We start from the raw sequence: 26,420 nt of genomic DNA on the forward strand, positions 1-26,420 counted from the left end.
AGCGAATGCGCACCTGCGGACCATTTATGTGCACCTCTGGTTATATGTTTTTAAACTGAGTAACTGAATTCAATTAAACAACCTTTGCATGATATAAAATTTGTATTGCACACAAAGTATAGTAATAGTAATGTAAAAAAAAACAGAAACTGCAACATCAGTAACTGTAAAGCTGCACTTTCAGAATCTGTAACATCATCGCTCAGTATTAATGCAGCAAACTGATGCATGATTTGGACAATATGGTAACATCATTTCTGTGGTAGAACATAGACATAGGTCAGAATATTTCCAGGTCAAACACACATTTGACCTATTTATCATAATCCAAGCATTTATCGGCATTTATGTTCCTGCCTCTAGCTATATTGGTCCTAGATTCATAAGCTGAGTTTCTCTTTTCCATAGACACCAGGTGTTGTTACAAGGTACACAAAGGACTATCACTTTCTGCCACCCGTTTGGCTCAACAACGTGCCACTGCTAATTAAATCTTTCAGATCACAATATTTATTTCAAAGTCGGTGCTATTTGTAAACTAGTCAGCCTGTAGTTTAAAGAATGTAAATCAGTAAATGTATTTTCTCCTCGTTCTTAAGTTTTTTCTCTTCTTTCTCCCTTCATTTCATGTCTGCCTACTTTGCTATCGACCAGAGCGCTCACTGACGTTCTTCAACGTATAGCTCAGCTAATCCAGGATGAAGAGTGTGTGAGTGAAACCTTCAGTGTACTTTAATGTAATTCAGTATCCCTGCACTGGATGTCCAGCCTGTCAGATGTGTTACCCTGCCTGTGACCCTGAAATTGAAATCTGTGTTTGCAGCCCTTGCAGTCTTTATCAGTGTCTGACTCCAAGCTGAAGACTGGGATGCACATTCTGCTGAGTGCTTTGGGTGGTCATGCAGCTCTGGTTGAACTTGACATTAGTGGAAACTTTATCGGAGATACAGGAGCTAAAATGCTGTCCAAAGCCCTGATGAGTAATACCAGCCTGAGGTGCACATGTAAACACACACACACACACACACACACACACACACACACACACACACACACACACACACACACACACACACACACACACTCTCTCTCTCTCTCTCTCTCTCTCTCTTTTAAGAATGTTTGTAATTAATAAATGTTCTAATCCAAAGAGCTAATTAGTGAATTAAAGATCATCCTTTCAGAGGCAGAGAAAGTATGAAATATCAGTGGAAGGCAGAGCTGTATTTCCTCAAACTGACTGATCTCTCTTTTTTTAAGGACTTTAACATGGGACAGAAACAGTGTGACTGCTAGAGGTTTCCAGGATGTAGCAGATGCCTTGGAGAGGTCATGGACACACACACACACACACACACACACACACACACACACACACACACACACACACTTGTTAAATGACAGCGTCCAGGTAAATGTCAAAAAACGCTTTGCTGGCTTTTACCAGAAAAAATGTTTTTTAAAATATACAATTCCTTTGAAACACCGGCTGCTTTTTCACTCGTGTTTAGTCCAGTCCTTATAGCTGACAAATTTCAAAGGAATGTTTTGTGTGTTCACTTGTTTATTTGATTCCTAAGCTGCTTAAGACTGATCTATGGATCTTTCAAACATAAAAATGGCACCTAACCCAAGGAATGAACCAGTAACATGTCTACATATAATAGACAACTTATCAAAGAACCATTTAAATCATATATTTATGCAACAGAACAAAAAGCAGCCGATATCCGCAAAAGAGCTTTGTAATGTCTTTCAAGATGCTTTGAGAACTATTCCTGAGGACTATTTAGAAAAATTATATGAGAGAATGTAGGCTGTGTTGAAGAATAAAGGTGGTCATATCATAGAAAGGCAAGTCCCAATAAATTGCTGCACCTAGTTCCCATTTTCCTATTAAATATTTTTAAAAGAAAGACAGACTCAATATGGGTGACGGTGCAGTAGTCAGCTCTGGTACTTCATAGCAAGAAGGACCTGGGTTTGAATCCAGTCTGATGCTCTGTGTGGAGTTTGCATGTTCTCCCTGTGCACCGTTAAACAGATCCATAATTTGATGTTAGGTTTCTTTGTTATGCAGGAACTTCACTCTGCAGCACATGTCTCTTCCCCTTGCCGATATCACACCGAGTTACCGTAGCAACCCTGACAGAACAAAAGAGGCCCTGCACAAGGTCAGTGTGTTTAGCAGGTTGTTATTTAAGATTGTATGCGTTTTATGCGTTTAGGGCAAGGGTCAATTAATTTTTACATCACAGTTGAAGTTCATGTTTTCTCTTGTTTTCTATTGCTGTGTTTTTTTGGACATCAGAGAACTGAGACAGCAAATGCAGCCAGCATACACATCTAACAGATTCATTGTAGTCTATGTAGTGATACAGTCCAAATTTATATTATACACTGAACAAAAATATAAACGCAACACTTTTGTTTTTGCTCCCATTCCCCATGGGATGGACGTAGAGACCTAAAATTCATTCCAGATACACAATATAACCATCCCTCCCAAACAGTGGTCACAAATCAGTCCAAATGTGTGGTAGTGGGCACATCTGCTATATTGAGATAATCCATCCCACCTCACAGGTGTGCCACATCAGGATGCTGATCTGACATCATGAGTAGTGCACAGGTGTACCTCAGACTGCCCGTGTATATAGTAATATATATTAATTGTTGTTTGGAAAGGCTTCTTCTTTTTCCGGACGTCAGCTGCGTGTCTTTGTTTGTGTGTGTGTGTTCAGATTCAGCAGCATTTAGACAGAAACAACCAGAGACAGTCTGACAGCATAGAACTTCGACAAGTCTTTAGAACTCAACAGTCTGAAAAGGTAAGCCAGTAAAAATACAAGATATTAATTTATGTAACTGCAACATCATTTATTCAACTAGTAAATTTATATAACTAGTAATAGTTGCTGCTCAACCACAAATGATTTTCCTTACAAATGTGGCTCATTTTAAGGGGAATTAAACAGGCTTCACAGCTTAATTACCAAGAAACATTGTTACAACAAAGAAATAATTGACCAAATGAAAATTACCTTACTCTTTGTACCAGGTCATATAAATCTTATGTGTATGTTGTCCACCGTTTTAGCTCGTCCATGGAATGTGTCGCCAGTTAGAGAGCAGCCTTCAACGTTTAAGCCACTGTAGCATTCAAGAGGACCAAGCTGATGTCCTCAAAGCGCACGAGGTGCTGCAACATGCCAGGGACTCTTTAAAGGTACATGCTTCAAATTTAATTTTGGATATTTAAGCATATTTATGTATGTTTTGATTGTTTTCCCCTTACCTTTGCAAATACAGGGGGACAGAAGATACAAAAAACCTCTTTTAAATGAAGTGAATGCTTTTTGAATGAAGTCAAGCATTAGCCTATAACAATATCCTCACTGAAGTGACCAGGGATTGTAAATGATGCTGTATGCCACCTAATATTTCTTTTGGTATTATTTGTGTAGCTGCTGCCGTCGCTATATGAGGTAGGCAGGAAGTGCGCCTCCGATGGAGACTTTGTGAACAGCATTCTTACTGACACGGCTACTGCACTGACCAATGAGTTCACTAGGAGCATACAGGTAAACGTTTAGAAAGCACTCACTGTGTGCACACGCGTACACACACACGTTCAAGAAATATGAGAATCCATGTCCAACTTCAACTTCAGCAACAACAACGAGCACACACAGGTAGCCCAAATCAAACATGAATAAATTCTTGAAAAAAGGCTTGGCTTGCAAATAACTTGGGGGTGTCTTCATCTACAGAACACAGTGTAGTTCAAAGTATCTGAGAATCCCCAGAAAGCTTAGTTAATATAGACTGAGGCAAAATAGAGTAGAGCCATAGTCTGAGCAATCAAAAAATGAATTTATTTTGGAATGGACGCTGTTTTTTCAGCTAGCTACATAATTTGTCTGCTAAAGTTAAAAAAAAAAGCAAAAATAATAGCTGTTTTAACCCTTTTCTTAAAGTTGTCTATATTATTTCCAATTAAGTTAAGGGTGTTAATGACGTTTGAAAATTCTGTCTTTAATTTAAAAAAAACCTCATACATGTATTTATGTGCATATATATTTTAAAAAGAAAATAAAAAAAAATAGACAAAAAAGTGTGCAAAAAGTGATCAGAAATGAAAATTATGTAACATAATACCATGTTCGAACTATTACTGTAAGTTCTTAAGGCTATTTGGGAGTTTAGTCTGAAGCCAAACGGTAGCATTTGAAGCAATTTCTCATCACACCTCACATTTCTCTCAGATGATGGTGGTTAATTGACTTTGCAAGATTTGCAATGACCCCACTTGTCACAACATGCAACCTTGTTAGTGTGAACGTCATCAACAACAGGAGCACTCTTGGGTGACGGTGGTGAAGATGTGATGCGCAGTGATGGGCGCCCCCCTTTGTGAATTCAAAGGATCAGGCTAACGTCTGTCTGGAAGCTCTTTTGTTTCAGTGGCTTTTGGACACCAAGTAGTTTACAGTCAGGGTGTTAAATGCATTGACAACACCAAGCGTTACAGTTTTGAGTTTAATTCCGGATGTGACATGTATGTGACAACGATATTTGACAAATGTCATCTATATCAAACTGTTTTAGAAACGTTGCCAGACTAGGTTATATGTGACATGTTATTTAACGATTAGAATTGTTGAATGAGTTTAAATTTACCTTTGGTAAGAGAGAGCTGGGGTTTTAAAATTAGTTAGCTGCCTAGGTGTGCTGCCATTTTGGAAATGATGTCATGGGTGCTTGCCAGGTCAAGCTTGGTCTTGAGGGAAGATTGTTTAATGCTGTTTCATCTTCAGATGCCCAGTCTTGTCCTTACTGAAGTCCTAGTCTCTGTGTTCCAGGAGCTGTCTCAAGGCCTGATGAGACACGCTGATGCTTTGTACCCACGGGTGGTCCAGCGGTCTAGTGTGTGTGAGTGTCTTTCAGAGTGTGTCTCCAAAAGAAGCACACAGACACACATATTCATAAGAAGCACTCTGGTGGAGAGCACAGGGCACATCATCAACAACAGACTGCAGTAAGGACATTTCCACAGAGCAGTGGTTAACATTTAGTAAATGTTTTTAATGAGATCCCTTATGAGTTAGTACCTATCAGTACCCATGACATATCAGTAAAGTCAATGCACATCATATCAGGATCAGAGATATTGTAGGAGGGCCCTATTTGATGAGTTAAATAAAGATTATTTAGTGTGATGGTTCCATGCTCAGTGTATACATTCTAAACATTATAGACTGAAATGTACACGTCTTTGTCTTTTTTCAAAGTTAAATAAATAAATGCCTGATAGGTATGAACCCTTAGTTTTAGAACTTGTATTAACAATAGGAAACTGATCTACAATACACTGTGAAAGCATCTTTGTTTTAGTATCTCTGTTTAGACAGAACAAATAACATAAACTGTAAAAGACACAGTCTGGTTAGGTAGAGTTGCAGACATTTGTGACTGTAAATCTCTGGCACAGTCATTGCCTCTTTTATACCATGTCCTCATAAATGAAGTTGTTCCTTATTTCCTCTGTTGTGTTATTAAAGTGAACTGAAGAAAACACTGACTGTCACTCTGGCTGAAAGCATTGTGCAGCAGGTGCTACAGGATCTAAAAGTGGCACAGGACAAAATAGTAAGTGCATGTGTGTGTGTGTGTGTGTGTGTGTGTGTGTGTGTGTGTGAATACTACACACTCACAATCAGCCAAACCATTGAAACCAGGTATAATAATGAAGGTCATCTTGTTACAGTACATGTTCTGCTGGGAAACCTAGAGTACCTTTACTCATAAAGATGCTGCTTTAACACAGTGGTTCCCAAACTTTTTTTGCTAGGCCCCCCTTTGTTTTACAAGAAAATCTTTGCGGACAGTACAGCACGAGCTCCTGATGCAGGGCTGTCCAAATTCTGCCGGGGATACCTACCTTGGCACCACCGTCGTGCAGGTGAAGCCAAAGGCAAGATATGCGTCATCATATTTTCTAGTCTTTGGCTTGGAAGGAAGTTGGTTTGGAAGCATATTTGGCGATGCTTCATCTCCTGCTATGCGTTTGTGTTGGAGCCCCATCAAAAACCTGTCCATCATGCTAGCAGTGTCCAAGCATTCTTTTTTTTATATCCATACTGCGCCCCCTCTGAGCTCTATAAGCCTCGACATCCACGGACCCCACTCTGTGATTTTACTTGTCCTACTACTTCATTTGCTCTGAGAGTTTAGAAGTCTGTTCTGGAAGTATGGTGACATTTCACACAATGCATCTAATTCAGTGCTTAATCCTAATAGCAGTCTATATCACATAAGAAATAGCAATATAATTAATTTTATCTTCAGGTTACCTTTATCTAAACTGGTTCAAAACATATTTAGAAAACAGGAAATACTTTGTATCAATAGGTAACTTCACATCTGAGCAGACAAGTATCACATGTGGAGTTCCCCAAGGTTCCATCTTGGGACCCTTTCTGTTTAACATTTACATGCTCCCACTGGCACAGATTATAAAGAACAAAATAAACTACCACAGCTATGCAGATGACACACAAATATATATCACAATGTCACCAGGAGACCGAGGCCCTGTACAGGCTCTTGGTAAATGCATTGAGGAAATTAATGACTGGTTGTGCCACAATTTTCTCCAGCTAAACAAAAACAAAACTGAGGTAATAGTCTTTGGCGCCAAAGAAAAACGATTACAGGTCACCAGAGAACTTCAATCTATACACCTAAAAACCACAAACCAGGCGAGAAATTTGGGTGTAGTGATGGATGCAGACCTAAACTTAGAAAAACACATTAAGACAATAACAAAGTCAGCTTTCTATCACCTCAAGAATATTTCAAGGATAAAAGATCTGATGTCTCAACAGGACCTGGAAAAACTAGTCCATGCATTCATCTTTAGTAGGCTTGATTACTGTAACAGCATCTTTACAGGTCTACCTAAAAAATCAGTCAGACAACTACAGCTCATTCAGAACTCTGCTGCTCGAGTCCTCACTAAGACCAAAAAAGTGGACCACATCAGTCCAGCTCTGAGGTCTTTACACTGGCTGCCTGTCTGTCAGAGGATAGACTTTAAAGTTCTGATGCTGGCCTATAAAGCTCTGAATGGTTTAGGACCAAAATACATCAATGACCTCCTGACCCAGTATGAACCTTCCAGATCCCTCAGGTCATCTGGATCTGGTCTTTTATCAGTTCCCAGAGTCAGAACCAGACACGGAGAAGCTGCATTCAGCTTTTATGCTCCTTATATCTGGAACAAACTCCCAGAAAGCCTCAGATCAGCTGAAACACTCAGTTTATTTAAATCCAGGTTGAAGACTCACCTGTTCTCAGCTGCATTTGAATAAAGCACCAAATCCACACTTTTAAGCTTAAATTTCAAAACTTACATTTAACTACTGATTTTATCTACTGTTCTGATTTTATCTGTTTTGATTTTATATACTGTTTTGTTTGTTTGTTAATTAGTTTGTTTGTTTGCTTGTTTTAATCTATTTTAAATCATGATTTTTATTTGTTTTTGTTTCTAATGTCTCTGTAAAGCACTTTGAATCACCTTGTTGTTGAATTGTGCTATACAAATAAACTTGCCTTGCCTTGCCTTGCCTTGCCTTGCCTTCAATAGAATGAGAAAACCTTCTTAAGCATTGTACTGCACTGTATGCAAATATCTTTGGTATACGCAATCATGGGGATAATTGTTTTCTTGTATTATTCAGGATTGTCTTATAAAAGAAAATACATGCAATACCCAGAGACTCAACATCCCAGAACTCAAAGTGGTTGAGAGTGACTTCCCAACTGATGACGTTAGTAACACACACCTATCTATCCATCCACTCTTTTTTTTAATCTAATTGTTTAATTTTCTGATTTTTCCTAATATTTTATTCTATTCTCTCCATCACAGTACAGTCCAGCAATTTGGAGAAATAGTTTTTACTCTAAGAGCCTGAGACCCGCCTGTTCAATTAAAAGTAAGTGAAAATTATTGTGTAATCCAGTCTCTGAATCTGGATTCTGCTCACTTCAACTCATTCAGTGTACATGTGGAGGTAACTGCAAGAACCATCAAAAGAATCCAAATCTAATTTAGAATCATTTGTACTTAACTTCTATATTTGTCCAGTCACTCACTGCTGTTTCCAAACAGGTAGAGCAAAAACAGTTATTCTAACCACAATCAAAATAAAATACATTTTTTACAGTGTAAAAAATCATATTAAATATAGATAAAAAAATAATTAGTGTCTTTACATGATCTGGTTTTGCTCAAATCATAGTCTACTTTCTGTAATCTCATGCAGTCTTCTTATATTCTGTTTCAGTATAATCAGAATGTCTACTATCAATTATTATCATATATAGAGAGCACTGTGCAAAAGTCTTGACTACCCACTCATTTTATAACATTTCATTAGAAAAAAGGGATATAGGTGCAGTGATTTATTGAAGCCTACATGGAAATACAATTTATTGGGGGGGGGAGAGACAACAAGCTTGAAAGTCAGTTACTGGTATGATAGTTACCAGTATGAATTACTGGTATCACCTATATTCTTCAACCCAGCCTGAACTCTGCAGCAGCTTTCTTGTAATTTCTTAAGTAGTCTTCAGGAATAGTTCTCTAAGCACCTTGAAGGACATTACAAAGCTCTTCACTGGATGGAGGCTTCCTTTTGTTCCATTCTCTATCAAGATGAACGCACATTGCTTCAATAACGCTGAGGGCGGGGCTCTGGGGAGGCCCATCTATGACTGATGCTGTTCCACTGTGGCCTTTTTCTATCTAAGTATGGGTTTATTGCAGTGACAGTCTGTTTGGAATCATTGTTTTGCAGAAGTCGCATCCCAATCTGATGCTTTACAGATAGTATTATCTACTTTTCAAGATTCCCAACACCAGAGTTTGAGGCTCAAACGTAGCCCTAAACCCTGACCTCCTCCAAACATGCTGATGACCATTTGAGATAAAACTTTCCATTTGGATTCATCACTCCATAAGACCTGTTGCCACTGATTTTCATTGCAGTTCTTCCTTCCTCTGAAAATGGTTAGGTACAAAGACTGGACTGAAATTGAGTGAAAAAAAACACACAGCCAATGTCCAAACTTTCAGAAAGCCTGGACGACCTGTGTTCAAACCACAAGCAAAATATAAAACCATTAGCAGAGTACTATATATACAGTGCCTGTGGATAAGCTCCCCAATGTGTGTGGCTTTGCTTTCGGGTCCTCCCAGTTTTCTTTATTTATATTCAAACCCCCTGCAGCTTCCTGCTGAAAAACTACTCAAAGGGAGAAAATCCTTAAGGCCTAGGGCACTTCCTGAACTGCAAACAACAGAGGGTCTAAACAGCGATCCCAGTTGCATCCGTTCTTGTGAATGGACTTACAAATCAGAGACTTTATTCAGCGCTCCACCAACCTGCCAGTCTGAGGGTGGTAGACGCTGTTCCGAACAGATTTAATGGGCAGTACTTCAGACTGACCATTAATGGTAACGGGCACTTTCGGAATGACTGGCTGGTTCAGGATGCCCCGTGGTTTGCCCAGAGTCAGTGTCAGACCACCTTGCATCACCACTAAGCCCAGCACAGACATCGCAATTCTTTACTGGTTATGAATGCACCCCTGCACGCTTCCCCATTAATCTGTTCCCAAAATTAAGAGGTGCATCCACAGCCTGCAGTCTATATGTTTTGCCCCTGTATTAATTAATTTCCACAGGGACTATAGGATATTTATGAGTGTCCCCAATTAAACACCTAATCTCCACACACTCCGATTACTGTAATGCCCCCGGGTGAACCAGGGTTTGGTGGGCCAGAGTACACCATAGCTGGGCATGCACTGACACACTGTAAGTCTCTCCTGGACTAAGGAAGGGCCTGGTAACGTGGAACACTTTTTGCACCACCATCAGTGGGCACTCTCAGTGTCCCGGCCACCGACACCTCCAGCACCCCCTCCATGGAGGTGCATCTAATTTATGTGATGACTCCTTCCAAGCACTTTGCAACCTGTTCTCTATTGTGTGCCTTTTCACTTGTTTCTTATTTATTCCTGCTGTTTTACTATTTATATCTAATTCCTGCACAACTGGTCTGGAGCATCCACACTTTCATTGTACATGTACAATGACAATAAAGGGCTATTCTATTCTATTCTATTCTATTCTATTCTATTCTATTCTATGCTATGCTATTCTAATGGTATCACAGCCATATTCTGTATAAAGGTAATCTGGTGACAAACTGCCCAGTATTACATCTGAGCTCATGTACATGTATCATCCTGTATTCTTCATATATGCTGTGCCATGCTGAACTATTCTGTGGCAGACATGCAGCACTGTTTGGTTAATTGGAGCATAGCCTGTTTACTTTCACACCAGTGACTCTTACCACAGGAGAGATCAGATGGAGAGAAGATGGAGGAGAGGACGATTTGCATTCTTGAATTTATTTATCTATGCAGCAGGGACAACACATATTAAAATTGCTGCGTTTAAATAAAACACGACTGATACCATAGAATATTAATAACCACTAATTTGCAGACCTTGTCCCTGGTTAGATTTTTAAGACACAACCTAACAATACAAATACAGAAACCAGTAGAGTAACTAACACAAAAATTATAGAACAACATCAACCAATACAGATGCAAACTTCAAAGAACAACAGTTAAGAAGGACAGTAGACTCATTTCAGTGGTCACAGATTTCCCTTTGTTTAAGTCATAATTTTGCCTTTGGATTAAAAACTATAAAATCAGTCAATGTTTTCATTTCTGGTGGTAGAATGCTTCAGATCTGTGGACCTTTATCTGTAAAAGAGGCCCAACCAAATATTTTCTTTACATTTAGGTGTTTTATAATTACCATTATCAGTTACTCTTGTTGGAAACTAAATGATGAGGGAAGAAAGTAGAAAACAGTGGGGTGAGTTAGGATATTTCAGCTCACAATGACACAATCCATTGTCCTGTAGCTTGATAGTTTTGAAAGTAATAAAATCTGACACACACAAAGATAAGAGAACATCCAGACGTCCACTGTCTGTGTGATTTTGTGAATAAATTATTTGTTTTTGTTCTTAGCAAAAGCTATGAACTCCATATATATAATAGGGTTAAAGCTGTATTAAGGTGTGGGATTCTGATTTTACTGTAATATACAGAAATGAACGCGGAATTCTTAGATTTTTCTCTGGAGTTCATAACTCTTGCGGATTAGTGACCTACCAGCCAATCAGATAACAGTATTTCTTGTTGCTGTATTAATTTTTTCCCCCACCTTACTGTATGTCAGTATGTTAGAAGCATTCGCCTGTCAATATAGTCCATCATAGGACAGTCATCAACCGTATTTCCTACCTGTTGGCTGGTGTCAGAATCATCCCGTGGAGGAGCGGTGACCATCTTCAACCAAAATGCTTGTTTTTAATTTTTAAGAAACACGTCCTGTCAATCATTAGTCTCCGCCCGCCCCTCCCCCTTGATACACGCACACAACACAAAATCAGGGTAAAAAGTCTAAAAGTGAAAAAAAAAAGAACTGCAAATGAAAAAAGGGTTGAAACTGAAACTGAAAAAATTTATTTGAAGCAGGTGAAAAATTAAAACTGCAAAAAAAAAAAAAAAAATGCATGAAAGCAACCCATTCAATTCAATTAATTCATTTTTTTAAACTTTTTTTTTCATTTTTTTAAGTAGCAAAAGTTAGAATTTCAGTTTCAAATCACTTTTTCGACTGAATAAAACTTTTGAGTGTTTTTTTGTTTGTTTTTCTCAATGCTGCCTAGATATTCCCATGCACACACAGTACATTCCAGCAAATGCTTGTTTATCCCGTGGTCTGGAGACTCAGTCTTTTTAGCCTTTTCTCTTTCATCATCTCATTTTGAATGTCGTTTTTCATCACTTGCTTTATTTCATTCTCAGGTCTCCTGGATGCGGACTGGGAGCAGCAGATCAGGGACAGAGGAGCAGAGAGAGAGTGGGGAGGAGCTGCTGGAGAGAAAGACGGAGGAGGAAGGTGTGGCCTGCCTTGGTTACCAACAGCAACATCCCTGTCACTCACAGCCTCAAGCCCCACCCTTTCCCCTTCTACTTCCCCGTCCCCCTCCCCCCCAGGACAGAGGGGGAGTAGGCGGAGGGAGGGGGAGGTGGTAGCAGCGGATGCTGCAGAAGCAGTATCAGGAGCGAGAGGAGCATCGTTCATTCCTCTTCCCAGTCTCCCCCTCTTTTACTCCTCCGCTCAAGCTCCAACGGAGGAGGCAGCTGGCTGCGGAGGCTTACACAGGCGAGAGGCTCCCTTCCCTGGCTGCTGCCCCAGCCCGGGCCCCTTCCCCAGATCTGGATACACTGTTTCTCCCATGGAGCCTCTACCCACCCAGGGACAGACTCTAAGGCACTACACTGCCTCCCGACCAAGGCCACGACGCACACATACGCAACCCCCTTCCTCCAGGCCTCAGGTAAGAACACACATGCCAAAGACAGCGCAGACAAGCACGCACGCACACACATACTGTGAGGATGCATACAGAGCCATACATATAGAAGAATTTCAATGCAGAACGGACCCTTTTTTATTTACACATAGGCTGCGTACAGTGCATGGGCTTTATGAGGGCCTGGAATGTATGGTCATAAATTACAGCCACAGTAGAAAATAACCGTAACAGGATGCAGGAGCAGAAAGGTGAGAATTAGCAGGAAAGAAGGAGGATAGGGAGAAGGAGGGGGAATCTGTCTATCTGTGTAGCTAGCTATCTGTCTGTCTGTCTGTCTGTCTGTCTGTCTAGCGCTTATGCTTGTAATTTCTGTTTCTTGTAGTAATAATGGTAGCCATCTTTATCTTTGCATTCTCTCCCCCCACGTAGTTGTGCACAGTGTGTGTGGGAGAACAGGCCCATAGGTTTTGGGAGTGGTGTTCCCTGGGTTGTTCCCAATGCTCTCTCTCTCTCTCTCTCTCTCTCTCTCTCTCTCTCTCTGTCACTCGGTGTGTGTGTGTGTGTGTGTGTGTGTGTGTGTGTGTGTGTCTTGGGAATGCTTTCACTAAGTCAATTATTCATGTTTTCACATTAGTGGGGGTCTTTCTCTGTTACTAAGTGCAAAGAAAAGGGGGATTCTCTTCATCTGATGTGACCTTATTTGTATGAATTGTGTCTTCTTTTGTTCCTTTTTTTTTTTAACTTTATACGAAGCTGCACATGGGCTGTTTTGTAGATATCATTGGAAAATGGTGGGTTTTTTTGTTTTGTTTTTTTTACAATATTATTGGTTTTGTAAAGCTATTTTCACTCATGCATTGCAGCTCTGAACAATGTTAGAGATTATTCCAAGGAGAAAAAAATGCAACTGGTCCAACACGTGTGGATTGGAAATCTCCAGCAATTTAGTGTGCCAGGTCCCAGAGTACAAGTCAGTGTGATAGCTAGTTAAAAGGCTGATTAATTGACAGCTTATTTCAGCAGATGCTGGCAGAACTACTAGTCATTACTGGTATCAGCTTACCAGCTTTAGTAATTCTAAAACTACTTAAGTGGCTTGAACACGATGCGATATTTTCTAATTGAAAAGCAAGAATAAAGAATTTCTGTAGTTATCGTCCATTATGTGGTTACTGGGCACTGTTTTCAATCATGTGGATGCCATGTTTGCCAGTTATTTTGGTAGCTTGGACTCTTGATGTCAATGGAAAATTGTATTTAGTAGTCAGTATAATCTTTTAGTGATATAAGTTTGCATATGGTAGAATACTGCATGTAGTTATTTGTATTAGGAAATATTCAACCATGTATACTTAGAGGCATATAATTAATTGTGTGTGATCTCTAACAGGCTGCAGGCTTGGGGTGCATCCCAGGAATGCACCCCCACGTCTGGGAGCATGAGAGCTCATACCTTGTTTTATTGTTTTACGGCAGGATTAACGTAGCTATGTCTGTTTTAGTTTAAGTGCTTCTTTACATATAGATGAACTGCTGGACTTCCTCACCATGTTATCTAGGGTGGGGGAGACTACCCCCTTTCCTGACCAAGGATGTACCTTTTGTGCTCTCATGACCCTTTGATCAGCAGGACACACACACACACACACACACACACACACACACACACACCTACTGAAGTATAAATAAAGATTGGGGCAGTTTCTTAGTGCGAGTCTCAGTCTGGAGGCTGCCCTTGCTAGCAAGAAGTTCTGTGTGTTTCTCTTCTCTGAGTCTTTACTGAAGAAGTGTTTTAGAATATTTTCCCTAACACTTGATGAGTCAGTAATTTATAGTAGTTAGTCATTTGCAGGAAAATGATATAGCAAACATCACAAATTCACTGGATCTGTTTTTAATCACTCGAATGTCTTCTAGTTTTTCAAAATGGGATTGCTCTTGTATTATCTTAAGAATAAACAACAGAACTGCATTTTATGCATTTTCAATAATTAATCTGTTATTTATTTTGAACCAATTCACATCACAGAAAATTTAACATAGTACGGTCAAGACAACAGCATTAAACAGAGAAATCCAATGATGCTCTGTGAGGAAGCAGGTGGCAACTCGAGAGAGGGCAGCTACAGAGAGGATGAAGCACAAACTACAGTGTACACATGCATGAGGAGTGGATGATAAAAGAGTAGGGGAGAGATGCGCAGTGCACCTTGGGAGAGCTTTAGGTCTAACTGAGGGGTTACTGGAGGTATCCCTGTTTTTATATCAAAAATTTCCAAACCGAGGTTGTCTGTCTCCCAAACCAAACGGAGGCTTTGGGAAACAAACAGTGGAAAGGAAGGAAAGGAAAGGAAAGGAAAGGAAGGAGGAAATCTGAAGGCCCTATCTCCTTTTCTACTTTTGCAAAGCTAGAAACAACAAGCAAGGCTGCACTCTGAGAGCAAAGTGCTCTATTGGGATAATGTGGTACTATGAGCTCTTTAATGTATGATGGAGCTTGGTCATTAAGAGCTTAGTATGTGAGGAGAAGGATTTTGAATTCTTATTTTTACAGGAAGCTAATGTAGACTGTGACGTGTTCTGTTAGTACTCTCACTGCAGCATTTTGGATGGTCTCTGTTCAGAGACATATAGCGCATCCTAGTTATAAAAATGAAATAATTTAGCCTAAAAACACAAAGTATTTTTAGCATCATTCTGTGACAGAATACTTCTTATTTTGACAATATTGCTGTTGACAGATGGTAGTCCTGGAGGCCGTCCTTTCTGTCCGAGTAAGTGAAAACCCCCCAGAAACTGTATACTTCCCCAGAGCAGTGCTGGATGCCCAGGTGATGCCATATAAAATAAAATATATTCTTATTGTGGCCCCATTTGAGCCATTTTTTTTGTTTTTGTCTTAATTCACACATCAAAAATTAAAGGTCACCAAAATGTTGTGATCAGATAGCTCAAAATGATGTTAAAGCTGAAAGTTTTTAAACTTTTCCCTCCAACCAGGCTGAACCGATTTAATCTGGCACTGTGAAAACAAAACTACAGTAATGCTACAAAGTAAGCCTTGATTTTTCATTTCAATCCAGTCACAATGAGAACAGTTAGGGCAGCAAGTGTGTCAAAAACATTATGTCCAGATCTGAGAGTTTTTTGTTTTGTTGTTGTTCACTGTCCATATAACTCTCCCCATTTCTTTTGTTTATTAGTCAGGTTTTTAAAGTAATTTTTTAATAGTAACATAATTAATCACTAATTTGCCTTCACTCTCCAAAGTAACTTTTACTGACATTGTACTTAAACTGTTTTGTCAGTTGTTTGTTTTGTGTTAGTAGAAGATCTGGTTTTTCCCAGATATTTTACACCTGGATAATGAATCCTGTTGTCTGTATGTTTAGTAATTTATTTCTATTTTTTAAATTTGCACACATTAACACAATAATAAAAAATAAATCAGTTAGCTAGTATTTATTTTGAAAATGTAGCACATGCTATTTAATTAATTCATTCAGATGAATTTCAACTGATTCCAGTGAATTGCCTGAAATTTACAGTCTGAGATTAAATAGAAAAAGACTTTTTGGATAACAAAAAGAGTCTTCTTCCAGCTATATGAAGTGAAAAGCTCTCCTGCTATGTAGTGTACCATATGCCAGTTTGCTAAGAGGTGGCAAAAATGTAGGCTAGTATAAATAACATCTGAAAAGTTAGCAAAAATAAAAAACATAAAAATCTATCTTTCTATCTATATATATGCGTGTATGTGTGTGTGTGTGAAGCTGCATACCTGACGATGTTTAAGATTACCTGAAACATCCTGGTCCAGCCAAGCCTAAAGGTTATAGTTATATCCTATAACTATAACCTTTACCAAACGTTTTAAGCCTAATCTTTAAAGTAGAGAGCGTGTCTGTGTCTTGATTCCCAACCAGGAGCTGGTTCAACAGAATAGGTTCTGATAGCTCTGCCTCCCATTCTTGTTCTGGAAAGTGTAGGAACCACAAGCCTGTATTCTCAGAGTGAAGTGTTAGGAGAAGACTTTTAACTTCCTTCTCCTCACATACCTGCAATATGTTTGTGGACCATAACAACTATAACAGGTGGACCTAACGTTTGAAAAGCAAAGACAAAAAGTGGAAGTGCCCAAAACCTGTGGGAAAATGGTAATTGACTCCCTTATGTTGTAACCACAGTGAACACTTTCTTGATAAGCTTGATGCTCCATTCATTATGACCCAAAACTAGCAGTTAAGTGCATTTTGTAAGTTATTCTATTCTAAGTCAGTCAAAATATTTTGTCTTTCAAAATGGGCTCTTTACAATCTCTATCTCTTTGGAATTGATTTTACCCAGTGACTGTCAGCAAGCTTGAGAAGCCATTTGTTAATCAATTAGGGAACAAGCATTTTTCCCTAGTGACCACAGGTTGCCAGGGAGTCACCAACCAGTCTCTAGGCCTGTGGAACTGAGGCCTAAAGTTTTGTATTTGAGGCGCCTCTCTGCTGCTAACATCATTATCAACATCAGTATATTATGGTATTTTATAGAAAAGAGTAAATATTGCCCAGTACACACTGTTTACTGTAATATCAGTATAATTTTAATGGGAAACGATGTGCTGCTATTCGGTTTGACTGTTTTCTTACAGGAATTTGTTTTCTGTACTCTGTCAGACAGCTTTTCTAGCTCATCTTGAGCCTGTGGGGATAGGCTTAGCTATTTACAGATACAGGACATGCATTTGATATTATATTGTCTTTCTTGCCTTTGACAAATTTTATATTTGTGGCAGCACGTATAGTAAAGTATTTTTATTTTAGGATTATGATTTTGATACACCATCTGCCTCAGAATAATGGACTGATGCTGTTAGTAAAAGAAAAGGTATTTTTGTTGCATAACAAAATCTCTTTGTGCAGCTAGAAGCATCTGTCTTACACAGGTTCTCAATATCATCATGCTCAAGTGATTCAGCATAAAACACTTATTAAACCATGAAGAAGTGACACAGTTCCAAAGTCTATTCAGGAGCCAAAATGAGGTCCTGTGTACTATAACCATTATTGACAGCATTATTGCTGCTTACACCCTAGATCCCCATCATCCATGATGGTCCTAAGGTCAGTCCTTGAAGGCAAATATCTGGGGGTTAAAACCAGGTCCTACCAGTTTTTACTACCAATGTCCTACTAGTTTGTTTGTCTTGGAGACAAATTGCATCAATGCAAGTACTGTCTCCATAACAATGGGAGTTATTAAGTTATTTTTATGAAGATAATTGTTAAGTAAGTATGATAACAGATGGCTAGGACACAAGGCATAGAAGGATCTGGCACATGGAAGACCTCCCACTGTACTGTATATTGGTAGCAGAGAGGTAGAAGCATGTCAGTTGATCCAGAAATGTCACAACACGGCTGTAGGCTGATAGCAAAACTGGACTCAAATGCAGAGAACCACAGCAGAGATGGCAAGAATAGTTTACAGTGTATTTCTTCTATTTTATTGTTTCTATTGTTATTATTGTATTACACTGTAGTTTTTAATTTTATTGTTATTGTTAAGCACTTTGTGCAGCATCGGCTGTTGGAAATGTGCTATATAAATAAATCTGACCTTGACCTTGACCTTGACCTTATTGAAAAAGCAGAGACTAGTACGTGGCAAAGTGAGACATGGATTAGACAGGAGCGTGGCGTGGGTGGCGTAGTAGCGTGGCCGTGGGTCAATAAGGGAAAACTGGGAATTTACAGGATCAACTGAAGCAAAGCAGGCACATCTGAGAAAAGAGGGGAAGGGGGTTAGGATGATGGTGGAGTGAAGGATGCTTGGAGAAGGTGAGTATTAGTGGTATAGCTTACTTGTAGCCAGGGTGGAGTTTGGCTTTGAGGAAAAGGCGGCGAGAATCCAGGTGAGTAATGGTAAAGGCTGACCTGAGTTCCACTGCATTTGAGATGGTGAGAGATGGCTGGAGGGCAGGCATGTGAGGTTCAGAGAACGTTCCAGAATGGAGAGGTTTTCCAAGAAGAACTGGAGCTGAAGGAAACTGGCATGGAAGGTCCAGGTGAACTGTGGCACAGGAAAACAAGGTAAACAAAAAACAAGAGACAAGAGCATGGAACTTGGAGCAGATTACCAAAGTTGACGAAGTGGCAGTGAAGGAGAGTCTGTGTCTAAATCTAAATCCTCAACCTGAGTACCAGCTCCAGGTGTGTGGGACTACAGGAGAGATGATGGCTCCGTCCAGGGGTGGAGACCAAGGAAACTCAGAAGCCTCATGGAATTTTCCAGCCATTCCCCCAGATCATGACAAGGAAGGTGGCAAAGTGATTTAGGACAAGAGTGGTACCTTTGGAAAATCTGTATTATCATATTATTATTGTCAGGTGCATATTATCCACTGAAATGCACCTATCAAATAAAGCAAGGAGGGAATTTGGAGGTAAAAACGAGCCCACTCAAGAGGTTTGGAATAAACTGTGTATAAAAAAGAGAGAGAGAGAGCTTTTGTGGCAGTGTACCATTATAGTACCGCGCTAGCAGGGAGTACAATGAGACAGGTGGCTTAAAAGAAGTGGCAACAAATGAAAGAAAGGATCATTATTTTTCTCTGGCTGATAAGAAAAAATGGATAGAGATAAATGATACTTTTGCCCAGGAAAACCTTCCTTTGTAATGGCTTTGGAACGCTTATATATTATTCCAGGCATAATTGTAGGCTCGCAATTTCGATTTAGTTTGCAGTTTGGGCATCGTTTGGTGAATACAGCTACCACGTTGACAGCTCAGTCTTTTTTCTACTTGATCTTAAGCATTTTTGAAATTCAGTCCATAAAAGATTTTCCTTTTAATAATGTGTCCATTGTTGAGTGCGGGTGAGAGTTGCTGTGTGAATGTATGTGAGAATAGGTTAATGGGATGTAGTTGGAAACGCACTTTGAGTGTTCAGTAAGATTAGAAGCATGAAATATAAGTACAAGTCTGTTTATTTATGCACAGACTTCTCCATAATCTACATTTCCACACATAGTTATCACTAAGAGATTCCAAGGAACAGTTTTGCTCTAGAGAGTATGGCACGAAAATAGCTTTGCTGTTGTTTACGATGAATGTTGTTATTATGTAGGTGCAGTGTTGGGAAGCATAGGGGCTGTAAGGGCACTCACTTTAAAAGTGCCCTTACTTTAAAGGGCACTTTTAAAGTAAGGGCCCTTATAAACGACCTTGAATGCTGTGTTATCAAGGACATAGTTCTTGTCTGATATTGCTCTTAGTTAACACACAGGTGCTCTTTTTTTTGCTCCTGACTGATAGCTCCATATTCAGTATCCTTAGTCCAGTATAGCCACGATCCCTCTTCTACACAAGTCCAAACCATCTCAGCTGTGCCTTTGTCTCCAAAATGCTCAGCCTGAGCTGTCTTTCTGATGTACTCATTTGTAATCCTGTCTCCTGGTCACTCCCAATGAATACTTAAGCGTCTTCACCTCTGCCACCTCCAGATATGCGTGCTGTGTTTTTGTTAGTGCCACTGTCTTCAAGCAATATATCATAGCATGTGAACATTACCTTTCACTCTTGCTGCTATCTTTCTCTCACAAATCGCCCCTGACACTTGTCTCCGCTCATGCTACCCTGCCTGCACTCTCTTCTTCACTTCTCCTGTCCCCTGTCCATTGCTTGTCCACTTGTTTAAACTCATTCACCTTCACTACCTTCATCACTCCTACTACTTGCATCTTCACGTGGAAAGCTGACCTCCGGTGATAGGATTACAGCTAAAAACTAGCCCAAGGTGTTGCAAAAGTGAAAAAAAACCAATCACTTCTTAGGTCAGATGATCCTAGCTGTTCCTAGTTAACTGTTCCTCATTGCAATAGGAAAGTGGACATTATCTGTTTGAGCCTAACAGCTGTGTAGAGGAAGGGAAGTTAGCAAACTCAGCTTTAAAAACAACAACAGTTTTTATTTCCACTCTTTCTTTATTCTCCCTGTAAATAGGGTCAAGGTCACACCAAATGCCAAAATCAGTAAAAAACCACACATTTTTATAGATGGTCTTCAAACTTCACAACAATACACTTTGGGGGACACGAGGACCCAGGTTGGTTAATCATTTGACTTTCATCTTCATTGTTAATGCCCAAAGTCAAAGTTGTCCTTGAAAAACCATATTGAGTAATATATCATATGAAAGGGCATGGCGAGAGCTGTATTACACACTTTTTATTTTTTCAATGCGACTCCCTATGACATCACAATAATGCCATAAAGTCTGACAAAAATCACACATTCAACTTCACCTACAATTAGGGAGTACACGGCAACGAACAAAGCGAGATCCAGACTGTAGATACACAGAAGTTTATTTAAGGATAATGGACACACCGGGGGAACACAGCTGAACAGAATTATAATTAGAAAAACTGAACATCACACACATGAGACAAGAGACTATCAAAAGAAAACAAGAAGTAACACACACTGAGACTCAGTTTAAGACATGAACTTGAGACTGAGACATGGAGACGTGACAGACTGGGCAGAACAGAGGGATGAACACAGGGACAGGACTACAGAGGTATTAATTAGACCAGACAGGGAACATAGACAGAGACAGAACACGGAGAGACATGACAGATATGGGGATATGACTGGAGACAGAAAGGATAATACAACATGAGGGCACTCACATAATAACATCAAGAAATCTAAATTAGAAATAGAAATAATGAAAACTCAGCGGCGCTGGGAAAAACAGAGCTCAAGATTAACTAATACAGAAAACTAATGAAAATCCCTTATTTTCAAAACAAAGAATGTTTATGTTTAACCTGAATAGCGAAAGACGGCGGTGGGTTTGAAAATGATTTGCCGGGAGTCCGGTGTTCTCACGGGCTCTAGTGTGCCTTGAACCCTAGCTAGCTATCGAGCTGGTGGGTAACAGACGTCTCCGAAAATGTCGGAGCGCTTTTAAAAATATGTGGTGTCTTGATAAGCTGAGCAGATATTTGAAGTTTACACAGCTACATTCTTGACTGAAAATATGTTAAACGTTTATTTTGTGACCCATAAAGAATAATAAGAGTAATATTAAAGCTAACTAGCTGCTGCCATTGTTGGAAACGGAGCTGGGCCGTGCTATGAATTCTGGGATAGGTTGGGCCACGAAGTATACACCCGACCCATCCTTCAAATCTGGGAAAATGAAGGGCGCATTTGTCGGAATCTTCGAATTTGGACAGTCTTCGTCGTGTCGCTGTAACGTAATTGGCCTACAAATGCGATCACAGGACGATGCGGTTCCTGAATTTGGACACAGCTACGATACCGGACACAGCTTCTTCTTCTTCGGGGTTTAACGGCAGCTGGCATCCTTGTACATGCAGTGCTGCCATCTTCTGTTTCAGTCCGTTATTACACGCTTAAATCCTACTAATCCTGCATCTTTTGGGATCTTACAAAGCTTCAAACGACACGTCGACTATTAAATTAGTTTTCGACGATTTTGATAGTCGACGTAATCGTGACTAGTCGACTAATCGTGGCAGCCCTAGTAGGTACTAATGGAAAAGGGGCTTAAAGCGCCCTCTGCTTCCAGATTTCATTGGAACAGGACTGTTGGAGACCCTTACCAAAGTCCCTGATGAAACAACGATTAAAATTTGCAATTTCCAGGAATCTTTGCAACCATTTTTTGGGGGGATGAGAATGTCTTCCATTCATCTCTCTCTTTGAAGTGGACCACTATGTGCTATGGAGATCCAGCCTGTAAAGATGGTGGCTCTTGTTGCAGCTCAAAAGCAGAAGAAAAAAATGTCAAAGGGTAGCTGCTTTATGGTTATCTGATTCAAATCTCTGAAATCTGTATAGTGACGGAGGGTCTCGGCCTTGTTCTCCACAAAGAAGAGTCCAGCTTCAAGGGAAAGACAATAGATGGATTATTCCTGCTGCCAAGGAGTCATAAATGTAATTCTCCATTTCCTTTCATTCGGCCTTTGAGAGGCTGTAGACGCGACTAGTAGGTAAAGTTAAGTGCTAGGTCATTTTAGAAGACCTACCCAAGGTAAATGGATGGAACAGTGAATAGGTCAAGAGTCTGAAACTTGACCCTAGGAGACACTTCACCTGTGGGAGAAGGAGATTGTAGACACATGTCATGGGAGTGGAGACTTGATTACTTTTTGAGATGCCCAGTGAATTAGGAGATTGTGTTTTAGCCAAGAACCAACAGAGTCTCAAAAGCATCAAAAATATCCAAACATACATACTCCATGTGATTGCTGGAGAGGATTAGGCATACAGGAATCCACAGTCTAGGGGGAGATTGATCAGCTGTCACCTCAGCCACCAGGTTATTGTGTCTCATTCAGTCACTTCCAGGAAGCCACTTCTGGCAGGGAATTTGATAGTATTTATTAGGGCTGCACGATTTTGCATAAAATGAGAATCACGATTTTTTGGCTTAGAATTGAGATCACGATTCTCTCACGATTTTCTTTTCCAGTATAAATATTTATTGCACTTATTAACTGCACATCAACTTCGTAACAGTTGAGACTGAACATAAAAACAATAAATAAACATAAAAACAACAAATGTCTCAGTTTTGTTGTTGCCGCAAAATGTTGTACTGCTTGAAATTCCGTCTCCACCGTTGCTCGACACTGCGTGCATAGAGCAGGTAGTGCAACAATAGAAAAATAGTTGTGGGACGGCACTGTGTAGCGTGTGTCTAGGGTGTTGATCATTTTCCTAAATGAAGCGCTGTATAAGGTTCCCGTTATTGATGTTTGGGTGGTTGACAGGGACGGATTTTCTCCTGTCACTTTCTCGTCATCCCTGACGTGCTCTCCGTTGTTTTTTCCCTGCTAATTTTAGCATCACACGGCACAGCTTCTGTATCACGTGGTATAAGGCTCCGCCCTTGTCATTTGTTGAGCAGGAAGAGTGAGCGCTTGTTTTCATGCAGATTACGTCCCGGATCAAAATGCGGTACAATCGTCGTCGTCTTTTTTTTATTTTTTATTTTTATTTTTTTTTAATCGTTGTCATTTGGAAATGAGATCGCACATAAGTATGAATCGAGATCGCGATTTTCTAACGATTAATCGTGCAGCCCTAGTATTTATCCAACTCACTGGATTTTAGCTGTTGGGATAGATTTCTCAAGCTGTTTTGTGGGAGGAGGTGGAGGCATGCAAAGCTGGAGGGGAGGGGGCAAAGACAAATGAGCAGAAACTGGTTTACCATTACATGTCCATGTTCTTTTTGGGTGAGGGTGTGCCACCCCACGTCCTCCCTCTGGACACACCCCAGCACTACATTAAGCTACTATTAGCCAAAATGCTACTTTTCAGCTTTGTTGTTAGGCAGTGAATTATGCTTCGATTGTAACAGTGTAGCTTATAGGTCTAAAAAATTTTCATTGAAATCCAGCTGCTTTTCTGTTGTACTCGTGCAGCACAACTAACGGGAGTGTATTTTTTACAAGGTAATCCTTTGTTATGTGCTGCCACATGTACAATGTACAGAAAGAACAATGTTAAATTAAATTTTCAACATGGAAGGGATTAGAAAAATGCTTTGTTTTAACACTGCTGCAATCCTACTATTGTAAGTATTTTTTTGTGCAGAGTGGGCTTGACCTAGTTAGAATTTGAGCTGTCCTGAAGTGCAGCTTGTTATTGCACAGTTCACAGCAAATGTATGAACAGTCTATTTCAAAACTCAACAGAATAGCTGAAATGTGTGGAGTGAATAGTCATGTTAGATTACAATAGGAATGCACAGTGATTCCATAGTTGTATTTTAATCAAGACTACATGAACTGTAATAAAGTTAGAATATATGGGAAATTAAAAGAATGCATTTCAAGACTGTTGAATAGGATGAGGAACTTACAGCAGTGTGCTAATTAACTGAATGTTTCTTTAAGACACAGTACTTTCATTTCATACAACATGGTAGGATTTCCCTTTATAATCCTTATAATTACAGTAACAATATCAAAGTAGGAGGAACAGAAGCTCTTTGCAAAATTATACTCTTTTACTTTGAATGACCAGGTAATAAATTAATGCAGAGTTAAAAGGTGAATAAAAAGAGAAAGAAGGGACTAGGACATGATACGAATTCAGGGACCTACACACAGGAAAAGAAAAGTAGCAATATGGGACCTATAATTGACATGGAATGGCAATGAAATTTAGTGACTAATAGCAATGACAAAGGAGTTCGGTTGATATGGAGTTTAATTTAACTCAATTTTGAGGCGATGTTTTGATACGACTTCTATCAGAGAGAAGAAAACCTTTGATTGAATATGACAGTGTGGTAAATACAGTACATGGTCACCTACATGACAATGCACAATGAACAAATCTCTTACATGTGGATCACAATGAACAGCATTTCTCAGTCTGGCTTCATCATACTCCAGATAAATTCACTTCACCCTTTAGCTAGACTTTGAAACAAACAGGTGATGATCTGATTGGTTTATGGGAAAACTGAAGATTTTAAAAAATAATTTAAAGAGCAGAATAACCCTTGATTGTCAAACTGCATGTACAGTGAAATTGTGGAAATTGGGCAGTGTTTCCAGAAGCGCGACAATACCGGGTTGATGCGTGGAGCGAACGGAAGAAGTGTTTAATACGCTGCCCTCGAACTGGCGCCTATCAGATATTACAGTGATAAGAACACTTGATCTTAGCCAAAAGGCTGACAACTGATAAAAGCTGCAAAAGTATACAAAAAGAGATACATTCGATGTTCATTGTTTCCAGTGTTTGTTTTTTTGGGGTTCTTTTTTCATTTAATTCAAAATGTAAGCTTTTATATAGTCTATAGTAATTCCACAGAAAGTCAGCACCGTTGACAGATGGCAAGCCCTGCTGGAAGTCAGTATGTCCATAAAGCTTGTCAGCAGATGGGAGCATGAAGTGGTCTAAATATCCTGGTAGATAGTTGTGTTGATTTTGGATATAAAAACAGTATTGACCAACCACCACCAACACCAGCAGACAACATTACACTGAACTTAAAACCTCTTGGATTCGGTGCCTCTCCACTCTTATTCCACACTCTAGCAGCATGATTTCTAAGTCAAGCCCAGGTAAAGATGCTTCTCATGTTGCCTGTGGTTCAGGAGCGGCCTGATACTTGGATTGTAACAGTTGTAACAACTTTCCTAAAGACATCTGTGCATAGATGCTCTTGATGCTCTGACAGCAGCCTTAGTCCACTACTTGTGAAGCTCTCTCACACACACTCACATCAATACTAATGTTCAATTTAGAATCACGACCCAGTGACCCACAGTCCAGTGATACGCAGGCCTGTCCTGCATGTCACTGGACTGTAAGAGAAACTTAGAACGTGAAGGTTTGAACGAAGAGGCAACTATGCTAAGCCCGCTCGCTGTCCGCTCCACCCCAGGCTCTGTGTGTCTGCATTTAGTGGTCAGATGGAGGCAGTGTACAGATTATGTGCAACAACCAGTCTGTGGAAAGTCCACATGAAAGATACGGCTTGACATTCCTAGTATTTGTTAGCTTACTTCATTTCTAACAGAAAATGTGTTTGTTTGTTTTTTAGCCAACACATTATCGGTGTGCCCCTAGGTGGCAACAAAAATGATCCTTTTTTTTTACAAGGCTTCAAATCCCTAGTGTCTGTCTGACAGTGAGGAGAATGAAAATGCAAGCACAGCTACACACAATGCATGGTTTGCATACTGTACATTATATTGTATTGCTTACAGGAGGCGGTGTCAAAGGTGGAGAATGAAGCTAGTGAGGAGATGGGCAGAGTGGATGAAGGAGTGGAGGAGTTCTTCACCAAAAAAATCATCCCTGACTATGCACTGTGAGTTGACCTAACACACACACACACACACACACACACACACACACACACACACACACACAC

At 39.8% G+C, this 26,420-nt stretch overlaps 1 protein-coding gene across 1 annotated transcript in view; it reads left to right on the plus strand.

Moving 5' to 3' along the window:
- The window catches only part of carmil2 (capping protein regulator and myosin 1 linker 2), a 63,582-nt gene that overhangs the window by 16,464 nt on the left and 20,698 nt on the right, over nt 1-26,420 (plus strand). Inside the window, exons 20-32 of the mRNA XM_085460989.1 lie at nt 655-709; nt 824-996; nt 1,261-1,329; nt 2,081-2,174; nt 2,745-2,831; nt 3,101-3,229; nt 3,468-3,584; nt 4,866-5,041; nt 5,565-5,652; nt 7,749-7,838; nt 7,940-8,006; nt 11,977-12,512; nt 26,254-26,357. Of these exons, the coding sequence (XP_085317115.1) occupies nt 655-709; nt 824-996; nt 1,261-1,329; nt 2,081-2,174; nt 2,745-2,831; nt 3,101-3,229; nt 3,468-3,584; nt 4,866-5,041; nt 5,565-5,652; nt 7,749-7,838; nt 7,940-8,006; nt 11,977-12,512; nt 26,254-26,357 (1,785 nt within the window). The remainder of the gene's footprint in view (nt 1-654; nt 710-823; nt 997-1,260; nt 1,330-2,080; nt 2,175-2,744; nt 2,832-3,100; nt 3,230-3,467; nt 3,585-4,865; nt 5,042-5,564; nt 5,653-7,748; nt 7,839-7,939; nt 8,007-11,976; nt 12,513-26,253; nt 26,358-26,420) is intronic.

The sequence above is a fragment of the Copadichromis virginalis genome, linkage group LG7 (genome assembly GCF_057382275.1).
Source record: "Copadichromis virginalis isolate Kocher_CV1m ecotype Utaka linkage group LG7, C_Virginalis_male_GT1.1, whole genome shotgun sequence".
Classification (NCBI taxonomy): Eukaryota; Metazoa; Chordata; class Actinopteri; order Cichliformes; family Cichlidae; genus Copadichromis; species Copadichromis virginalis.